Consider the following 23,170-nt stretch of genomic DNA (forward strand, 5'->3'; position numbering starts at 1 on the left):
TTTGAATCTCCTTTACCCTCACTTAAAGAGTCACCTCTGATAACCTTTCAAATGTGGGAAAATGTTACAGAGGCAAAAACAGAAGAAAATACTACTGAGTTAAAGAGGGCGTCCATGAAGCTGCCAAGTGTCTAAGGATCTGCAAAGATCATCTGAATCTCACAGTTCCTTTTTCTGATCTGTACAGAAAGTACTCGTGTAGCATAACCCTCTCTGACCCTGAATATAGATGGTTCCTCAGAAGTTACAGTTTCTAAGGACGACAAGTCTTCCTCCAGACTAAAGGTTGCTTTTCTTTCCTGTTCCTGCCTGTCCTTGTTATTCCTTTAGTACCTGCCTTCCTTTCATCTCTGTGCCCTCTCATCCCACGCTCCTGTCCATCAGTCAGGGCTTTAGACAGAGAAAATAGTGCTTTCACGGTGCTGACCCAGAGACTCAGCTTGGAAAGGGCAGTGGAAGTGAAGCTCATTTCTGAGGCAAACAGATAACCTGATTTGCCCTATGTTCACTGTATTCTTTCCATAGAGAAAGAGTTCAAAATATGAGATCAAATACTAGCCTTGAGATTAAAAAATATGTTCCCTAGTGAAAAAGAGGTGATTTTTTTTCCTTTTTAGACACCTGTATCTATTTTATCTTATCAATGGCCTGTAAGATCTAGCATCTCACCCCTCAAATCACCATCACTTAGGTGCATCCGAGAAGGTTCTTAGCCAGTGTGCAGTTTCCAAAGTTCTTTGAAGAATGCAGGAGGCATGGTGCCGAAAACATATGAAGGTCATTACCCCCAAGAGGTTGAAAATTCTAGGATATAGATTTAGATAAATTAATGGAGGACGGCTTGGTGACAGGTTATTAAGGAAATAGTTTGGATGTGTAAATGATGTCTGAAGCTATTCTGAGAAACAATATTGGACAGAATGGACTCTAGGTCTAATCCTCCAAATGTCAGTGGCAAGGAAGCTAGTCATTTATTAAGCTGTGAGAATGCAAAGTGAAATTTCTTAATTCTGAGTCAATAATGCACTTTATTTTTTTTTTTAAAAAGAGGGCATTTGCCTTCCTTATGCCTCAGTTTTCTTCTCTTTAAATTAGAAAAGCAATTTTAATTTACATCATAGTAGGGCTGTGAGGAAGAGGTAAATAAATATAACCAAAATCACTACAGCAAAAAGCAGGATGATACTCTAGGAGTCAGCTGGTTGTATAGACGTCTTATTTTACAAATGAGAAAACAAAAGCTATAGCCAAGGACCCATCTGCTAAGCCTAGATTTAGGTGCCTTGGGTCCCAGACCTAGATATTCTATCTAACATGCTGTACCTGATAACATGGATGTATTTTTATAGTACCTCATGTGTAGCATGCTCTAAGCAATTAATCCTCCTAGCAGCAATATTAGGTTGGCTTATTCTCATCAGAGAAGCTAAGTAAATCCCACAGGATCCTACAGCTAATAAGTGGTGGAAGAAGTATTTGAACCCAGTAAATCTGGCTTCAGATTTCTGCTTTTAAGCACTACACTAGCCTGCTCCTTTTGTTATTAGGGAAAGGATCTGATAGAACAAAGCCTGCTTAGAGTTGAATTTCAATTTTTGTTTTATTTCAAAAAAAATTTTAAAGTTTATCCATTTTTTTCCAGAGACAGAGACAGAATGTGAGGTGGGGAGGGGCAGAGAGAGAGGGAGACCCAGAATCTGAAGCAGGCTGCAGACTCTGAGCTGTCAGCACAGAGACTGACATGAGGCTCAAACTCATGAACTGCAAGATCATGACCTGAGCTGAAGTGAGACACTTAACTGACTGATCTACCCAGGCGCCCCTCAATTGTTCTTTTAAGGATAAAAAGGGATTGAGATGATAACTACAAACATTAAAATAAGTGTGCTGAAATCTGTAGACAGGCTGCCACAGGGACCAAGCATCATTGTTTTTCCCCTGGCTTGAGCAGGTCCTCAGGGTTTTGAGTTCCCGCTCTGTAAAGAAAGTAGCAGGGCCATCTGGTAACTTTGTGGAGAGCCATGGTATTGGAAGAGTGGCATGATGAGCATGATTAAGCAGAACTAAGAGAAAATTACTAGAAAATGCAGTCAGACAAATGGTCTGAGTTGTGAAGGAACATGAGACAGACCCTCGTGGTAGAACTAAAATAGTCACCTTGTGGTGCAGTGCAGACTGTTGCTAGTTTCCTTTGCAACTGAGAAAAGCTGTCTTTAGCTGGAGCCCTCCATCTTTCCCTGGGATCCCCACATACATTGATGAAGTGGTATCCCATGACCACAATAAAAGAAATTCTCATTATCTCCAGCTGTGATTATTTTCCGCACTTGGGCAATACACTTCTTCGAGCAGGAAATGTTGACATTGTTAGGAAGACAAAGTGTTGTTTTTGCAACTTGTATGATTACCAGTTTTTGTTTCTTGACTGATGTTTCAGTGGATGTGAACAAACCACACGACTTTAAGATGAGACAGTTTATAGATTATGATTTACAAAAAAATTAATGTTTATTTTTGACAGAAAGCGGGAGACAGAGGATCCCAAGTGGGCTCTGTGCTGACAGAGAGACACGCAGGGCTCCGACCCAGAAAGTATGAATTAGAACTGAGATCGTGACCTGAGCCAAAGTCAGATACTTAACTGACTGAGCCACCCAGCCCAGATTATGATTTTTAAAAACAATGAATTATGATTTATGTATTACTACAGAAGCAGTTATTAAGTTTCTTCAAGCATTGAAATAGTCTCTCTTTTTTCTGATCAGTGAAGAAATGGTCATCCAATGTTGCTCCAAATCTTATAGAACAGTCTGAACTGAAGAGTAACATGAGGAAATTTCATCTAAAAAAAAAAAAATGTGTTAAAAGGGAAGCTTTATATGGAAACAGACATGGATTTAATACTTTTGGGTGCTATAATAAAATATTTCATTAGTCTTTCAGGAATGAAAGTCAGATGGATATTTAACTGACTTTCTGCATAGAAACCAGAGACTGAACGTTTTATTAATTTTATCAGTTGCATGGTACCAACTTGAATGGAAACCAAAGATTGAAGTTTTATTCATTTTATTCTCTTATTAGGGGAAAAGGATTAACTGTAACTGTTCCTTATCTGAATTTCTGATATCTGAAATGGAAACTATTATAGTCTATGTAGCCTTTAAATAGTCTTTCTTCTTTTAGTTGGTGATGTGATTTTTGCCCATGAAATCAATTGTGTATTTGAGGGAAAAAATTCAAATTCTTCATGTCTTTTTTTTTTTCAGTAGGATTTTGGGAAGCCCAGAAACACTGCTATCCTAAGATTACTTAGTTATTAGACATTTACAGTATCTCAGAACATATCAAAAAATTCTATTTTCCTCAAGTGTGCCGAATTAAATTATCATCTGGTTAACTTTCTTAATGGGCTAAAACTTAGTGAAAGCCAGAGAGGTGGAACTGGGGTTTCTGAAAGTAAGATGCTTTCCCAAGAGATGGTCATTGATACCTTGACTGGAACCAAGGGGCCAGAAATAGAATTCCATTCAGAAGGTAACAGGAAATGCTGCCAAGTGACTTCCTTATACCAGTCCATGGCACTATATAAATATGCTAATGAAATTAAAGATTCACAGATTATTTTTAGCAAGGTGTTAGTTCCAGTGGCCTGGAAATTTTCTCTCAGGTATTGGTATTCTGCAACCCTTGAGAATTCAATTACATATAATCAGACATTTCTCTCCTTCCAGTTCTGCAGGACATGATAATGTGCCCTTCAGACAAACAAGGAAAAATACCTCCTCTCCAGGTTGGCTCCTGTCCATCTCTTTACAGTCACTATAAACCAGTCGTCCTCAGATGTAAATGTGTATCAGAAACACCTGGAGAGCGTGTTTACACAGATTTCTGAGCTCTTTCTTCAGTTTCTAAATAGGAACATCTGAGATGGGGTCAGAGAATTGACATTGCTCACACATGTCCAGGTGCTCTTGCCGCCGCTGGTTTGAGGATTACGCTTTGAGAAGCTGGGTCCCCAGCAAGGCAAGGGATGGTATAAACTGAACAAATGATTTTCACATATAGTCCATCTTGTATATCAGATTGCCTCCTTAGAAAATTTACCATTTAAACCAATTTTCATAACAGGAATTGTTTTGTTTCGGCTTTAAGGAAACTATTGTTTATCTGCATAAGAGAGCCTGAAGTCTTTTTGATCCTTTGCTCTGTCAGCATTAGCATTTAGCCAACATCTCTTAATACAAGCCAGGGACCAACGTACATACCATTCACAGAGCTGTCTGATATGGTTGGGTTGCGGAAGGTATCGGCTAAGAGGGTGTATGGGGGCAAATCCGGCCTGTATCTAACCGGCAATTCTACCCAGAAGAAGGGACCTTTTTTTGTAATTCACAAAAACTCTAAATACCTTTCATTGAATTAAAACAAACTCCTTGAATTTAAACCTCTCATTCTTAGAATGACTACCGGAAGCTCTCCATGCAATGTAAAGACTTTGTAGTGGGTGTGCTGGATCTTTGCCGAGACTCAGAAGAGGTAGAAGCCATTCTGAATGGAGATCTGGAATCAGCAGAGCCCCTAGAGGTACACAGGCATAAAGCTTCACTGAGTCGTGTCAAACTTGCTATTAAGTATGAAGTCAAAAAGGTAAGTGGCCTACTTTTATCCAGCACCATATCAACTATGCAATAATCCCAGGAAAATTTTTTAAACAATAAAAATAAATGTTACTGATAATAGATTTTTTTTCTTCATGAAAGATTGAGTGAAATGTGGTAAAGTTGTGAGTCAAATATCTAGCTTCTGTGATCCTTTCCACTTTTTGTCTGCTGCAAGACCTTGAATAAGTCATAAACCTTCTCTAAACTTCAATTTTCTCCTATAAAAGGAGGATCATACCTCTTACCTGTCTCAGGGTTTTGATGCAATTTCAGTGGATTAAGACATGCAAAAGAACTTTGTGAACCACTCGTAATGCAATTAAAAATAATAAAATGTTATTTGTATACATTTTTGTAAGGCACTGTTACACTGTCATGCTAATCCTTGTGACAAGCCTATGTTATCCATTTCACCTATAAAATAGGTAAAATAGATGATGAGATTTCTTTTCTACAAGGAAACTGAGGTTTGCCAAACTTAAATGTTATGTCTAAGGTCATACAGCTGTGAATACCAGAAATAAGATTTATGATTACTTTTTTACTCTGGTATTTCAAATAAACTTAAGTGTATGTATTTTCTGCTTGTATGGGGCTTTTAAATAATCCATGAAAATTGTAGCTATGATGTTTTACTGTAATAAAAATCTCAGTTATCTAGAATCTAACAGCTTTTATATATTAGATAACTAATTATACACACACACACACACACACACATATATATGTTGTATTTTAAGAGAAACTGATAAATCACCAAAAGTAAGCTGTTAACAGGAATAGATCTGGTTTTATGAACTGGTTAATCATGTATCACTGAATGTTCTGTCCTCCGTACATGGTGCTTAAGAGGGCAGGCCCTGGAGCCAGTTTGCAGGGGTTCAAGTCCTGAGTTAACCACATGTTCCCTGTGTGACCATGGGATAGTCACCCAACCAGGCCAAGCCTCGGTCTTCTTATTAGTGAAGTAGGGACCACAATAGCAACTACGTTTTCAGTTGTTTGATGATTATAAGAGCTAATGCATGTAATTAGCATGGGTATAGTACATGATGATTATTCAACATGTATGAGCTAGTAACATTTCTACATTATGAAAATTCATTCTCAGGATGATGACTCTTAAGCAAGTTTAGCTTTAGTCATCAAACACAAATTTCATGTTCACTGTGTTTGTTCCAGTCCATTGTAGCAGACTATAGCCAATTTAGGCAGAAAGTAAGGGATATGAGGAGACTCACAGATTCACGAGGGGAGGTGGAAGAACAAGCTTATCTAAGCTGTGCTTCCAGAAGCCTTACTCAGAACCAGGCCCAGAACTGAGGTCTGCACATGTGCCTCTGACCTGTGGAACCTAGGCATGTACTGGCACCCCTAGCAGTAAGTGAGCATGAGGAGATCTTTCTCTCTTTCCTTTTCTCTCTTTGTGTGTGTGCACACTCCACAAAGTGGAGAACTTCCACATCTAGTGTTCACAAGGTTTTAGCCAGCTATTAATCACATATCTCTCCTCAACTTAAAAAGACAGGGAAATGTGAAGATTCTTAGTTAATACTGATGTAAAATAACTTTTCAAGGAATTATCAGTGAAAAGTAAATTGGCTCGACTGCCTTCCTCCTAGAGCATTTCTTTCTTTCTTTTTTTTTTTTTTTTAGTTTTTATTTTTAATTCCAGTTAACACACAGTGTTATATTAGCTTCAGTGTATAATTTAGGGATTCAACACTTACGTACAACACCCACTGCTTATGAGGAGTGCCCTCTTTAATCCCCATCACCTATTTTAACCACCCCCCCCCACCCTCCCCTCTGGTGAACATCAGTTCTCTATAGTTAAGAGTTTGTTTTTTGGTTTTCCTCTCTCTCTTTTTTCCCTTTGCTTGTTTGTTTTGTCTCTTAAACTCCACATATGAATGAAATCATTTGCTTTTGTCTTTCTCTAGAGAATTCTTGCTAGTTGAGGTTTTGCTATATTGAAGGAAAAAAGATAATACTGAATAAGATTAATATTAAACCATTTTTAGAAAACTGTCTGGACATTTATTCACAAATCTTACAATACACATCTCTTTTCTTTAGCAGCTGAGAGGAGAAAATTGATTTCAGTTGTCACTGGCTCTTTATCATTGCTTTGAAAGTGTCATATTAGCAGAGACAGCTCATCTGTAGATGGGCTTCTGTGAACCAAACTGTCTTGAGACAGTGAATGTCTTCCTGGCATGTTAATTTTAAATAAATTGATGTATAGCTTATTATGTATGAGGTGTCATTAATAATAAATTTCTATCAGTCAGCTACTGCCAGGAAACAACAAAAAGTGCATTTGAAACTGAAAGGATGTTTAGGGCTTTGCATTTATTTCTGGGTTCGTTTGTTTTGTGATATAAAGGGAGTATTGATTCAAGTTTTTGACTTAGAAGCTTCACTCAATTAATGTATATAAAAATTTATTCTAGAATGCCCCCCAAAGCCCCACTTCCCCCTTTCTTTTTCTCTCTCCAAGATGTCCTTCATTCTTCACTCAACATTTACATGTCTCCATTTAGCAAAGAGAAAAGATGCCCCATCCCTGCTGGTGCTTCCTTTTTCCTTTATCTCATTTCTGGTTCCTAAGTAAAACCACTTCTTGGGTTACAATGATGTGTGAACCCTACCCACTGTGACACTGAGGTAGTCTACAGCTACATGCAAGGCATTGGGATTTCAAAATATATGTTATGGAATTTTTCCCTCTTGATAACATAATAAATTTATATTCAAATCAACTCATAATTCCACCAAGGAAACTAGTTTTTTGTAACAGCTGTTTCCCATAAGAGACTCAAAGTCTCTTTTGCTATGTGTTCAAGATCCCCTCCCAGCTCTGGGTCTGGGTTACTGGCTTCTTTCTGGCCTCATAGTTCCCAGAGCTCAGTCTTCCCTGGGAATCACACCATGAGGTCTACCCAGGCCTTAGAGAGCTTGATGGCAGTTAGTCAAGAAAATGAAAATATAGAAGACCTGAATGGGAGAGATCTGAACATGAATTTAATATTTATGGGAGAAAGAACTTTCTAATATGAAAGCAGTTGAAGAAATAACAAAGCAAAAGTGTAAACAATTTAACCACATACAACTTAAAACCTCTGTACACAGAAAGATCATAAAAAAGAGCAAAGTGAGAAAGGTATAATTTCTCAATTCTGACTTATCAAGGATTGATAATCTACAAAGAGCTCAAACAAATTTTTAAGAAAAATTTCTAGAGCCCTATAGAAAAATAAGCAAAGGGCATGAATAGGCAATTCACAGAAAATTTAAATGGATAGCAAGCCTATTTAAAAATTTTAAGCCCTCTAGTAATAAATGCATCCTAATATACAAATACCATTTCCCCTCTCTCAAATTATTAAAGAATAGAAAATTCATATTCTCAATTCTGTTGGTGAAATGGGCAATCTTATGCGAGTAGTGGGGAACAAATAATAATCTGTTCTCTATCAGGGAATGGATGTTACAGATCATTCATTTAAGAATCATTTCTGAGGAGTTTCTAAGGTAAATAATAAAACTGAAAAGATAGTAAGTTTTATTACTGTTTGTAGAGCTACCCATGTTATTCTACAAAAGAGAATGGAATAGATCAAAAGATGAAATTTTTTGAAATGAGTACAAGAAAATTAACTTTTAGACAAAAATGTTATTTTCCCGTTTGAATAATGGATTATTTACCTTTCCCAAAAAGCTCTGAGGTTTTTTTTTTTTTTTATGTTCTAATTTATTTTTGAGATAGAGAAACAGCATGAGCATGAGCGGGGGAGAGGCAAAGAGGGAGGGATGTACAGAATCTGAAGCAGGCTCCAGGCTCTGAGTTGTCAGCACAGACCCTGATGTGGGGCTCGAACCCACGGGCCATGAGTTCATGACCTGAGCCACCCAGCCACCCCTAAAAGCTCTGTGTTTTAATTCTGTCTTTACCTCTGTCTTCTCTGCAACCTGAGGATGAACATCAATCCCTTCCCTCAATAGAAATAATGAGAGCTTTACTAAGCTATTCTAAGAAAGTCCTTGACAAAGATAAAGGATACTAGAAGTTGATAGACTATCGATCTGGAAAACCATGCTGTTGAGAAAGAGAATTTCCTGACTTCTTCTTTGCTCTCTTATTTTCCCCATGGTGGGATTAGATTTAACTATAGAAATATCACCTAGAAAAGAGACACATGGTGGTGCCTCGGTGGCTCAGTCAGTTGAGTGTCTGACTTCGGCTCAGGTCATGGTCTTCCAGTTCATGAATTTGAGCCCCACGTTGGACTCTGCTGTCAGCATGGAGCCCTCTTTAGATCCCCTATCCCCCTGTCTCTCTGCTCCTCCCCTACTTGCACATGCGTGTGTGCGCTCGCTCTCTCTCTCAAAACATTAAAAAAGAGAGACTTGCAGCAACATATACACATAAAATTATCCACTATGAATGAAGAAAGTGTGGTTTCCTTAATTCCAAACATTGAGCAATGCAATGAGAATGCTAAATATCCTGCAGAGACCTTGGGTGCGGTGCAGGTGCTGGCCAGCCTGTCCTGAATCCCACACTGTATAGCCTCTTGGCCAGGTTTGTGCCCAGCACTGAGAAAGAACAGAACATTGTGCACTCAGTGGGTTCAAAATCCAGAAAACTTACACACTGTAAGTTTTCAGTTTATATTTCACAACTCAAAAAACTTTAAAAAGAAATTGACTGATGTAGCTTTTATTCACAGCAGCATTTTAAATTGTATGAACTGTGCCTTCAACAATGTCATTAAAAACAAAAACAGAGTGTTCCTAACATGTTTTTGTACAACAGTATTTCCATGAAGATAGTTCTTTTAAAGGCTGACTTGATAATAAGACAATGTAACATGAAAGTTTTTTTAAGTTGAAAATTATCTCATGGTTTTCCATTAACCTGCCCTGATTACTGGTTCAGTTTACAATCTGTTAGTCATTTGGCACGGGAAAAAAATGTTTGTTCTCAATGCTACAATAGTTTTGTTCCATTGAAAGATTGAGATTTTCTTATGTGTCAAGCATTCTCCCTTTAAATCAGAACACCTCAAATAAAGGCATTATTTTTGTAATGATTTCAATTTGCTGGTCCACTGAAGTTGGGAAATAGCATACAAATTTTATCCAACTGGCTATGACTGGAGTGACAGCACAAGAGGTTTTTTTAGAAGGTAAACAATTTTAAGAGATAAAGGTCACTGCCCTATTTTGAAGTCATTGAAAAGAGAAAAACTCATCTCCTAGAGGGATTAACTCTTTTGCCCTCACTTGTTACTGTTGTATTGATTTTATTATTTTTAAAAAATGTTCCTTGTGTACTTGTATTAGGATTTTAAATTATTAGAGGAAAATATCCATTTGTGTTTTCTTGTGAATTGAAAGGAATGAACAGATACCCTAGGCTGGTGTATTACTATCTCAAGAAGAGAGTAGAATTAATAATATAGGAAATATACCTTTAAGCTGAATTTTAAAGTGTGACAAGTAAACTGCAAACACCACAGTTTTGGCTAATATTTAACATATATTAGGGTTTTGTACTATATTGTACAAGTCACAATGGGTCAAATATTGATCATTATATAATACCATATGGGAATGATTGATTTCCACCAAGTCTTTAAGGTCTGTATAACCCTTATACAATGTAATTCATGCCATAAAGCACATCTTCAAAGTTGAAGATTAACTGGAGGAGGAGGAGCAAGGAGAGGAAGCCATATTGCAACATTAATATTTTTGTCCTTAAGAGATTAAAACCTAAGAAAGCCCGGACACTCAAAAGGGAAATTTGTCCATCAATTTTACATGGGTACACGTCCACCTGTCTCTCAACTTCATAGGGATTTTCTGTCCTGCAGAAAGCCTTGGCCTATAAAAAAGTGCATGTTGACTTCCTAAGCGACAATATGATTTGATGACATCATCTCCACTGTAGATTTCTCTGAATGCACTGTTCCCCATCCTAAGCTGAGCCTAGCTGGAGTCATAGGACTGCTTTTTATTTGCATCTGTCCAAATGTAAACCCTCCAACTTTCAAATTAGTATTATTTTAGTTTTTTTTAGTTTTTTAATGTTTATTTATTTTTGAGAGACAGAGAGCACAAGTGGGGTAGGAGCAGAGAAGGAGACACAGAATTGGAAGCAGGCTCCAGGCTCCGAGCTTTCAGCACAGAGCCTGATGCAGGGCTCGAACCCACAAACCGTGAGATCATGACCTGAGATGAAGTTGGAGGCTTAACCGACTGAGCCACCCAGGTGCCCCTCAAATTAGTAATATTTTAAATGTTGATTATTTATCTTGGCAAGCATAAGAAGTCTGTCTCCATTTTTTCCCCACATTTATGGAGAGCTTACTGTGTGCTGTAGAACAGGAATCCCTAATCACTTAATGTGCACTGATGCTTCCATTTTCACCTTCTTCTACCAAATGCCTAACAGAGTGCCTGATTCATAGGAAGAGCTTACAACATTTTGAAGAGTGAATGAATGAATGAATGAATGGTACATTTAGGAACTCAGAGGGGATAAGGATTTAACACAGAAGGAGGGGTAAAGCAGGAAGGAAATGATTCAGTAGAGTACAGGGGCAGAAGTGGAAGTTTGGCAAAGTTCTCAACAAGAATCCTAGAAAGTTGTCACAAAGATTCCAGGGCTTTCAACCTTGATCATATTTTATCATGGGTTCAAATAATGACTGTATCGATCAAAAATCAGAACTTTGAAAGAGTAACAGAATCTTGAGTCTGGAAAGGAGTTCTAATACAGACTTATCAGCCAGCAATGACCAGTGAGCTTTAGGACCTGGGACTTTTATAATTGAATTGAAAGAAACTTCTAAGGTAAAATCTGTTTTTTCACATTGAACTCATTAAGCTAGAAAAGATAGCATCCTCTTTATAGTACTTTAAATCTCCCAAATCCTACCAGTTTGTATTGTTGAAATAAGTTCAGTGAAGTACTTCAAATATAATATTTGTAAATTCATCTTACCACTTCTGCCAGCAGGTGTCAAGAGCCCCTTGTGCCCTGTGGCACAGCAGTCACCAGAGTGATCATCAGTGGACTTCCCAGAGGGCGATGCACATAGGGACAAAAGTGGGGGGTTAGGGGAAATTGCATCTCTACTGTCTACGCTGGGGGATGAGGTTTTATTTTTTTAAATTTTATTAATTTTTTTTTAATTACAAGAGCTAATGGGAAGCAATACACCAGTAAGTGGAAACCCATTAATTTCCTTATAGGTGTGGTATTTATTGGTAATTAGCCGAATAACTTGAGGAATTGCCTGGAGTTGCTAAGAATCATTAAGATCATTAACTAGAACTTGATCAAAGATGAGCCCTTCACATAGTAGGAACTGGAGCTGCCTTCCTTGCCTCTAAGAGTTTGTAAAAAAACATTTCATGAGTACTTCTTAACAGGTTCATTGTTATTCTGTTTTTCAGAAAATAATGATACCTTGATTTTTGCGTTGCTAAACACTCTTTAAAAATGTATGTAAGCTGGCACTCATAGTTGATTTGTGAATGACCCTCCCTGAATAATCTCCATGCTTGGGCAAAGTGCACCTGGCCATTGAAAGACAGGCATATCCAGCCACAAATGGGCACCTGTTAGGGTAGGGACCTTTTTACATGAGCCTGACTACAAATACATTTTGCTACCTGAACAAGGACAGGACTTTAGTGAAATCCCAGTCCATCAGAATAGATGCTGGCAGATGACTTAGCAAAGTGAGATGGCAAAATAGAATAAAATGGCAGGGCTGAAGTAAGTATAATGTGCTCAGTTTTCCTGGTTACAATTGTAGTTACAAAAGAACTGTTGGAGATAATTTTTTTTTAACCTGTGATAGAGGCAGCAATAAAAAGAGGACAGATTACTGAAATAGGAAGGGACATTTGCTGCCAGTGCCTGGAGGCAGTGTAAGTGCGAACCAAGCAGAATTCTTGCAGATTCATTGGCTTTTTGCAGATCTTTGCAGTTTGCAGTGATAGTACATACATATATGTATGTATATTTTTCATACATGTAGCACTTTAGGAATTACTTATGAAACTTAACACATTTCTTTTTTTTAGCTATAGTCTAATATAAGCCAATTCTTTTCCATTTTGAACTGAACATAAGTAAGCTAGCAGACAACAAGATGGGACACATTTTCACAAAGGAAAGCATATGTCACCCAGATTATGGACAGGAATCTGTGTATAATGGAGAATTTCAATCAGAAAGAAATGTGATTAAGGATGATATCAATTTTGTGCTCTTGTTTCCACTTAAGTACTATTAGTTCTGAAGCAGTTTTGGAAAATGGAGGGAAGGTAAAGGAAAATATTACCAGAACCTTCTAGTGCCTATATTCTGGAAAAGTGTACATTAATATCTTTAGGATTATGCATTCAGTAGTTGAGGTATCCCTAATTATAGTAACCTACCTCTTTCTCTCCATCTCTTTCTGCCAACAGTTTGTGGCTCACCCCAACTGCCAGCAGCAGCTCTTGACAATCTGGTATGAGAACCTCTCAGGCCTGCGGGAACAGACCATAGCTATCAAGTGTCTGGTTGTGCTGGTGGTGGCCTTGGGCCTTCCATTTCTTGCCATCGGCTACTGGATTGCACCTTGCAGCAGGGTACATGTTTTTCTACATCCATTTCCTCTGTGGTTGGTGTGCCGTGTGTTTTGGGGATGAAGAAGGAAAAAGCTTCCTACTTAAGGCTCTTATCAGTTTTACCCTGAATGTTAATGGACTCAGGGACACAAATCCTGCTTTTTAATGACTGGATCAATTCAAATAAGAGATGAAAAAGGATTTGGTACTAGTGGAATAGATCACATTTGAAGGCATGTAATACTTAGGCTTTTAAGGTAAAATCTGCATGGTGGTCAAGAGGGAAAGTGGCTTGAGTGAAGTAGCACTTTTGCTGATTCTGTGGACAGCTTAATAAATCAAGAGCGTCAACTGAGTTGGCCTGCGTTTAGAACAGTCCTGTTGCAGTGGTGCCAAGGAAGTTAACCTGAGAACTGGAAGGGCAACTCATTGGAACCTGTCAAGAGATCTGAGGCTCAGTGTATCAAGCAGTCACGAACAGTGGTGTTAATTTAAAGAATTCAAGAAAGTGCATGCCAGGTTCCCCCAACCCCCTGCCCTTTGTTCCTTCAGAAGATTCTTAAAAAAAAAAAAAAAAAAAAAAAAAGTAGAATTTGGGTTTGGGGTCTTTGGATTTTTTAGATTGTTTATGTTTAGTTTGCTTGAATCACTTTGTTCACTATCTTCATCCCTCTCTCAACTTGCTAGTATAGACTCAGTTTAATTGTGCCTAAGAGATCCTCTGAACAGGATATGGGAAGGCATACTAGTCATGCTAACAGGATCTGTATTAGGTTAATAAAGGGCACCGCCAGGGAGAATAAGCCGTTTTGAGGTCCTTTAATCCTGCTTTTATATTCTGAGATCTGGTTTTGTTTAAATCAGAGGCAGTTTCAGGAAAAATGAGTCAAGGCCACTTACAATGATCCTGGAAATCCGTCACCTCTCTGGCTGCATAGTCTTCCTGGCAGAGTGAGTCCTGCTCTGTAGGCACCATACACGTGTGAGCGTATTCATCCATCTCATTTCATTGTTGAGCTGCCCATGCAATTTAAGGCAGAAAGTTTGTCATTTTGATCAGGTTTGATGAGTTGACTAAGTTCCTTTGTTCTGTATCATGGAAAAGTACCTTATGATTCCTCAAATACATAAGCACTAAAGACTAAAATCTATAAGTGATAAGAAGGCATGCATCAAAGCAAAAATCGTTTCCCACACAAATAATTTCCCTTTCTGAGGGAAACGAATAGGAAAGTTGATGTTTCTAAGTGTTTGCCTCTTAGGACAGCTTAATCAGTGAAAACATGGAAGTCCATTCCTTTTTTCTCTTCACTTACAAAAGTGCAGCTAATAGTATAGTGAACTCTGTGTCCCCCAGAGAGGGGAAAGGACAGAATTGAGTTGTTTCTGGAGCCCACATTTATACCTGCCACGTACCACCGAAGACAACATAGCAAGAATCCCCCACGTATATCCTAGTTTCACGATAGGCATGCTGCTTTATTTTCGTGTTCTTTAAAGTTTTAAAAGATCAGCCTTTATGAGAAACAGATTTGGAAACTCTCAAGAAATCACTGTGTGCTATGGATGAGCTACCCCAAATGTGCCTCTTTGCAGCTGCAGAACAGCACAGCAATATGCAAATGTGGTGTTTATTTGTCTATGTCTAATATGGAAAATATGACATTTGTCTGTCTGCATTCATGTTCAACTCCAGAAATGCTTAACATTCTTCGGTTATTTGTTGACATCAAATTAAGGCTCTGGACATGCAAAAACATTTGTTTGAAGTTGCCGTCTCTTAAATGTGAGCCTTGGTACTTTTTAAGGTCACAGACTGAGTTTGAAAGTTGGTTCTGAGTATGTAGACTAGAGAACTTATTTGATAAATCAACCAAATGTACCTTTTTCTTGGGCTACAGAAGCCCTTGGGACAGGCAGAATTGTTTTTCATTTCTACTAGAACATGGGGCTTGTAAGGACATTATATCACATGGGACTTTAAAGGAGTTACCTTAAAATAATTATGCTCTGAACTTCAGACATGCTTTTGTACTATTTATATGATTTTCCAAACTCAGGGCTGACTTAATTAAGTTAACCTACTTAGAGATTTTAATTATTGTATAACTCCTTCTTATTGAGGTAATAGTACATAAAATATTTACTTGATTCTAATATTATCTGCCTTTTTCATATCATGCAAAGTACAAGTCGATTTCAAAAGACTTACAAGTGAGAACTAAAATTTACTTCTGTACTAGTAAGGTTTTTAATATTCAAAGGCCTTGTTATGTGCTACAAACACATAATGTTTCAACTACAATGAATGAGTCTCTAAATTCATAACATTTCAATTGTAAAGCAATAAAGCATATGCATTACAATTTGGAGTTTCTTTTCCTAGACTCTCAAAACCTAGACATGGATTGTGTGGTCTTTCGTGGAAAAATAAGAATAACCAGCATATGCCTTGTGATTTTCAGAAATGCATCTGTGAATGCAGTGTTACCCCCCCAAGATAAATTGGATATTTAGAAACAATGAAGTTTAAAGACTTCTTAAATAATTCTTGGAAGCAGCATTCCCTAAAAGGAGTGATTTTCATAATGTATAGCTCTTCACAAACAGAGGCAGAATTTTGAAGTTATTCTCATTTCATCTGTTTTTCTTTTACCCTGTATAATAATTTTCATAAGTAGAAGCTGACATTTCCAAAATAAAAGTCTCGTCTTCATCTTCTTTCTGTTTGTTTGTTGTACTACAGCTGGGGAAAATTCTGCGAAGCCCTTTCATGAAGTTTGTGGCACATGCTGCTTCTTTCATCATCTTCCTGGGCCTGCTCGTGTTCAATGCCTCAGACAGGTTCGAAGGCATCACCACGCTGCCAAACATCACTGTTATTGACTATCCCAAGCAGATCTTCAGGGTGAAAACCACCCAGTTCACTTGGACTGAGATGCTAATTATGGTCTGGGTTCTTGGTAAGCTTTCTGTGTTAAGTATTTTAATTTCTACCAAACATTGTGTCTATATAACAATTGCCTTTTTTTTTTTAAATGTTTGTTTATTTTTGAGAGAGAGAGAGTACAAGCAGGGGAGGGGCAGGGGCAGGGAGACACAGAATCTGAAGCAGGCTTCAGGCTCTGAGCTGTCAGCACAGAGCCCGACACGGGGCTCAAACTCACAAACTATGAGATCATGACCTGAGCTGAAGTCGGGAGCTTAACCAACTGAGCCACCCAGGTGCCCCGATTGCCTTTTTTATTTAAAATGTTATTGTGCATTATGTGGTGACAACATTCTCATTGTAAGATAAGCAGTAGAACAAAATAATTGAATAATTTGAATACTAAAAGTTATCTCTTACCACTAAATAAAAATTTTTATGACTAACATGAACCCAATTATAAATATATCACATTTTTAACTTCAGTTATTGAATAAATGTAAATTTTAAAAATCTGACCTACTGTGATGATCAAATATTTAATTGAAATACTTGTGAGATAATCTAGTAGCCATTAGCTGATGAATAAAAATTTTTTTGCAAAAAAAAAATTTTTTTTGGCTTTCATTTCAGAGGTCTTTTTTAGGAGAGTTTCCATTTTCAGAATGCTGGTTACCTCACCTCACAAAAGTTCTTTTTAAAAAATTTTTATTGGTAAAGTGTAGTTGGCATACACTGTTGTATTAGTTTCATATGTACAACATAGTGAATTAACAAGTCTACATATTACTCTATGCTCATCGCAATAAACGTAGTCACCATACAATGTTATTACAGTATATCCCCTGTGCTGTATTTTTCATCTCCATGGCTTATTTATTTTATAACTAAAAATTTGTACCTCTTAATGCTCTTTATTTCTTCTATCCCTTCACTTCTCCTCTGGCAGCCACCACTTTGTTCTCTGTATTCAAGAGCCTTTTCATTGTTGCTGTTCATTTGATTTTTAGATTCCACATGTAAGTGAAATCATATGGTATTTCTCTGTCTCACTTATTTCACTTAGTGTACACTTTCTAAGTCTATGTTGTTACAAATCCAACATCTCATTCGTTATTATGGCCGAGTAATATTCCTGTGTGTGTGTGTGTGTGTGTGTGTGTGTGCGCCGCGCGTGCACCATTTCTGATGCTACGTGTAGAATTATGTTTCTCCGAATTCTAATTCTTATTTACTTGAACATTTTTCCTCCATTTAACTTTGCCCAGGGCCTCAGGGTGCCTGATATGGTACTTTATATATGGAGCTTTTTATAGGTGGGAACTGATAGTGGACAAAATAACAGCTTCTCTAAGCTAGTCTAAGCTATAAAATGTAACCTGTACCTTCCGTGTGTGACAGGAATGATGTGGTCTGAGTGTAAGGAGCTCTGGCTGGAAGGACCTAGAGAATATATTTTGCAGTTGTGGAATGTGCTGGACTTTGGGATGCTTTCCATCTTCATTGCTGCTTTCACAGCCAGATTTCTAGCTTTCCTTCAGGCAACAAAAGCACAACAGTATGTGGACAGTTATGTCCAAGAGAGTGACCTCAGTGAAGTTACACTTCCACCAGAGATACAGTATTTCACTTATGGTAAGTTATTAACTGAAGGGTCCTCTTATGCATCAGGAAGGGTACTGGAACCACATTTTGGAAGGAAATGTCAATAAGAGTATGTTTAATGTGAGATGTGTGTTAAATGTGTATGAACAGAGGAGAAAGCATGAGCTTTAGAACTATACAAAATTGGATTCATGTCAAGGCTATAGAGCTCCCTTGCTGTGTATAACTTTGTTCAAGGTAACTTACTTCTCTGTGCCTCAGTTTTAAAACCTATAAAATGAAGGTGTTGCAAAGTGAGAGAAAATTATCTTCAAGCCTAACAACATAAGTACTCTTACATATTCTTAGGATATGAAACTGTCTTCGTTAGGGGAAAAAAATAGATTGATAAACTGCTCGAGGTGAAAGATGAGTACCTGAGTGCATGGTTTGGAGGAGATAAAATAACAAAAGGCACTAAACTGCTGTACAGGTGGAGTGAAGGAAATTTGGCAGAGGCGGGAAGTAGGAGCTAAAGTGGCATGAGAATGTAAGCTCTGGGGAACAGACAAATACTGGGGGGGACACCCTGCCCCTCAACACAATATGGAAGGGAATTCATGCCTAACTTCTGTGTATCATGAAGAGCAGGGAGCTCCCAGCTGATATTCAGGGTGCAAGGATACTGATGCCTTCCTTGCCCAGCACAAACCGATGGTAAGCAATGTTAGCCTTCCCTCCATTGAGGCCAGGCTGGAAAGGTGTGATTAGCATATTTCCATGTAGTTGCACAATATTAAATCTGAAAGGAACCTTAGAAATGTATTGCCTAGGGGCACCTGGGTCGCTCAGTCAGTTGAACATCTGACTTCAGCTCAGGTCATGATCTCACAGTTTGTGAGTTCAAGCTCCACATTAGGCTTGCCACTATCAGCCTATCAGCACAGAGCCTGCTTCAGATCCTCTGTTGCCCTCTATCTGCCCCTCTCCTGCTTGTGCTCTCCCCCAAAATAAATAAATATTTTTAAAAATGTATTGCTTAACGCTTATTTTAATGATAAGGAAACTCAGGCACAGAGTTTAAGTGAGTTCTGATTGTGAGAATCACTTTTTATAAGTGTAATTAAGGCTTATATTGTGATAAGTACTAGTGGCATGTTAACATAACTGAAGAAGGCTGGGCGCCTGCTCCAAAATGTAAGATGGATGTTTCACACATTGTGAAATTTAAACACATTGTCTTGTTGTCAACAAGCAAAGATTTTTTAATTCCAAGGAGACCAGATCAAATGAGCAAATGATTACCATTTATAATCAAAGAATTAGCTTAAATTGTATCTTGTGTAATATATATCTTGACTATTTCAATAACCTCTTTATTTAGGTTGATTCATGTGTATCTAATGACTATAATCTGGAGGGAAATTAGTGAATTCAGGATTCGCTCCTTACTATGTGTATGATTTTGATCAAGGATTTAGCCTTAAGTCTTGGTTTCTGCATCTCTAAAAAAACGATAATGATAACATCAAATCCGTAGAGTCATTGGAAAGCACAGTGTCTAGTACACATTAAACATTCAATAAACATTAATTTTTGTTGTTGGAAATATCTACAATGTATCCATTCTTCTGGGAGTAACTCTGCACAAAATTAGCGACATATTATTTCATTGAACTTCCAGGGAAATGAGTATCCAACAGTCTGCTGTGAACCTACTAAACGACCTTGAAAGTGGTGGGATCTTCATTTAGAATCTATATCCAAAATTTTTGCACCTCAATAGCATCTTACATTTTACAGGAACAAGTAATATTGCTCAGATATCACACTGACAGCACCACTGTGATTCAGTGATATTCTCACTTGTTGTAATACAACATTTTATTTGCATAAACTGTTAGATGAACTAATTTCTCCATGAAATATGGAAAATAAGTTTTGTGCCAACTGAGCCTATAGGGTGACAAAATAGCTGGTCCATATGTGAGAAGACAGATTAGTCAAGTCCATTGTTTTGTCATTCTGGACACAGTCTGTGTCTAATGAAGGGTTTTAACCTCTTTCTTTATCTTTTGCACTTGACTCTGTTTCTACTCAATGTGGAGCAGGTTTAGTATCTTTATAATCATGTTTATTAGATTAAAAGACTCCATGTGGGTATAGAATTCATATGCTTCTGGTTTAAACATAAAAATAATGCCCAGACAGTTAATTGAATCTAGAGTAGTTTCAACTGAGATAAAAACCACCTTCCTACAAAATAGATCCTATTTAAGGTATTTATTTTGTAGATTGCAATGAAACAAAGTCCCATTTCTGATATCTCTCTCTCTCTCTCTTTCTAGCCAGAGATAAATGGCTCCCTTCTGACCCTCAGATCATATCTGAAGGCCTCTACGCCATTGCTGTTGTGCTCAGTTTCTCTCGGATCGCATATATCCTCCCTGCAAATGAGAGCTTTGGCCCCTTACAGATCTCTCTTGGAAGGACTGTGAAGGATATATTCAAGTTCATGGTCCTCTTTATTATGGTGTTTCTTGCCTTTATGATTGGCATGTTCATACTTTATTCTTACTACCTTGGGGCTAAAGTAAATGCTGCTTTTACCACGTAAGTAAAACATCTTCGAAAAAAGGTTTGATGAGGAAAATTTCTAACAAATCCAGATGAATCAAACACACCACAAATTCAATAATCATAATAAAGCTGTTTTTAAGAGCAAAACTATCCATTGAAAAACAATGCTTATGCATGATTACATTGCCCTAAAGGCTCATTTCTTTGAGTTTAGTAAGGGACCACAGAACAGAATCAAAATTTGGAAAAATCCTAGATGAAGCTGACTATTTTAAGAGAATTGGACAGCAGATTTTTAATACTGGACATCTATTGCATTATGTATGACATTAAATTTAGTTTCAGTAATTTGTAGTCATTACTATTCAAAAAAGAAAGCACTGGCCTTTATTTTAATGTATCATTAATCAGTACAAAGGAGTTGAGTAAGAAGAAATTACAGCTAAATGTTGTACAACTCACTATAACACTAGTATCACTTCCTTCCTGTGGTCACACTTGTTTCTACATCGGAGACTCACCTTGCCTGTGAAGTCTTCCTTGATTAAACTTCCTTAGTCATTGTCCCTTTAAGTTCCCTCAGCAGAGAGACATCCAGTTGTGAGATCCCCTAACCCTGCATGTGGGTCCTCCCTTTGTACTGTAGTCCTTCAAGGTAGGGAGATCATTAGCCCTCCCTGTCTCCCTTTGTATCCTGTAATGCCACAGCTAGAAATAATCTAGACCTTCAATAAGTTCCCTGTAGACTAAAATAGAACATCAAGCCCTTCCAGACATCTAAATTGTTTGGAAATGATTTTTTCACATAGTTAATACAGAGCAAGTCTTGGGGGTAGAAGAGAACGGAAACTCACTTTATTGTAATGAAAAAAAAAATTCTGTTTGAACCCAGTAGGGGAGGGATGGAGATATCCTACACATAGTGCCACCCCTGTGAGCCTTTAAGAACTCACTTCTACAACACATTGTCTTCACTGTTTTGTGTGAACACATGGCAACTTGATATAGTGGAAGGATTCTAGGCTAGCAATCAGGCAGACCTGGATATGGATGCATTATCTCTGCTATTTTCTAGCTGCGGCCTTTGGTTAAGTTACTCAGCACTCCTCTGCGTTAGTTCCCTTATTTTTAAAATAAACACAATAAGGTTTGAACCGGGTTATTGTGAGGATTATGTAAGGTCATTTATTTGAAGCCTCTTGCCCAAGGTAAGAGCTCAGGCACTGCCAGTGTCCTCTCCTGTTTTACTGTCTGCCTCCTCCCACACATACGTATTCACAGGAATCGATATTCTTGAAGTTAGAGGAGAGAAGGTTTGCAAAAAGAGCAAGAGGAAGGAGTCAGAATTTGGGGACACTGTTAAAGTAATGGTGGGAACAAAGAGGTTATAGGTTTTCTCAGTCTCCTGCTACCATCTATGCTATAAAATCACACAATGAACTGTTTTGTAATAGACACCAACTATAGAGAAATAGGAATCTTTCTATTCAGCCTCATAAGGGTGTAGCACAATTTCTAGAACATGATAGGTGTTCCATCAATATTTGTTGAATGATGGCATGAGTAAATAAACTAGTGCTAAAACCTATAAATCTATGGAATTGTTGTTTAGAATCTGTTACAACAAATCAAAACCAGCACTGTTTCCATAAATCTTTTTTTGGAAAAAGGACTTACTTTTGAACCTTCCTTTGTAATGGAATTCTACATGTGTAATCGTTTAAGGATTATTTTTGTGGTTCACGTATCAGTGAATACAACTTGGTTATATGCCAAAAGCAGCCAAATTCGGTTGGCAAAATTCATTTAAAGGATAAAAGTAGGTGATTAGTCAGGTGAGGGCCTAAGTGTTACATGCTGTTATGGAAGAATCAGGGAGTAGATTATATAAATGAAAAGAACAGGAATCTTGCAATCTGTTCCCTCCTATTCATTTCCAGTTAAATGTAACTTTTAGGTAATATATTCTTGTGGCAAAAAAATTCATAGAGTGGTATCTACAGTGAAAATCATGTCCCCTCCTTTACCCTTGGGCCCCAATCTCTCATATCTCCTTAGTTCACAGAGGCAATGGTTTCTTTTGGATACTTTCAGAGATATTTTATATATAAACAAGAATATAAGTATTTGTAAACCCCTCCTTTTTAGTCAAATTGTAGACTATTTCATACTTGCTGTATCTTATTTTTCAGTACTTCTTAGATACCATTTTATATAAACACATGAAGATAGATGTGTCTCATTTTCCCAGTGGCTACATAGGAATCCATTATATAGATGGAATTATTTACCAACTCCCCTACTGATAGATATTTAGGTTGTTTTCATTCTTCCCTACTACTACAGTGCAGGGAATATGTTTGTACATATTTTTTTTTGAAGTGAGTGTATCATCTTAATCCTGACCTTGTTCTACTCCAGAAAACTTGATTTAAAGGTCTAAATGACCTATAAAATCAAACCCCCAATTTCCATCCTTTAGGAGAAAGGAATGGGTATTGTGGCATGACTTTGCCTTTCCCCTGCTGAGTTCAGGGATTTTTCACTTGAAGATAATTTACAGAAAAGGTAGGCATTGGCAACATCTAATCATAAACCCCTGAAGGAACAATTTCTGTTAAATACTATAATAAAATAATTATACTCAGAGTTTGTTGTGATGATATTTAATGATGGCATTTTACATCTTTACAGTATTCAAACCCTAACTTGTTTTTCTTTTGATTTTAATACTGAAAACTGTTAATTTATTTACTGTGTACCTTATTCTTTC

At 37.5% G+C, this 23,170-nt stretch overlaps 1 protein-coding gene across 4 annotated transcripts in view; it reads left to right on the forward strand.

The window, feature by feature from the left end:
• Positions 1–23,170, forward strand: part of TRPC3 (transient receptor potential cation channel subfamily C member 3) — a 73,678-nt gene that overhangs the window by 20,441 nt on the left and 30,067 nt on the right. For all 4 annotated transcript variants that reach the window (XM_047856205.1, XM_047856206.1, XM_047856207.1 and 1 more), the window contains exons 3-7: positions 4,462–4,650; positions 13,161–13,325; positions 16,051–16,267; positions 17,635–17,868; positions 20,166–20,430. In XM_047856205.1, the coding sequence (XP_047712161.1) occupies positions 4,462–4,650; positions 13,161–13,325; positions 16,051–16,267; positions 17,635–17,868; positions 20,166–20,430 (1,070 nt within the window). The remainder of the gene's footprint in view (positions 1–4,461; positions 4,651–13,160; positions 13,326–16,050; positions 16,268–17,634; positions 17,869–20,165; positions 20,431–23,170) is intronic.

The sequence above is a fragment of the Prionailurus viverrinus genome, chromosome B1, assembly GCF_022837055.1.
Source record: "Prionailurus viverrinus isolate Anna chromosome B1, UM_Priviv_1.0, whole genome shotgun sequence".
NCBI classification, from domain to species: domain Eukaryota; kingdom Metazoa; phylum Chordata; class Mammalia; order Carnivora; family Felidae; genus Prionailurus; species Prionailurus viverrinus.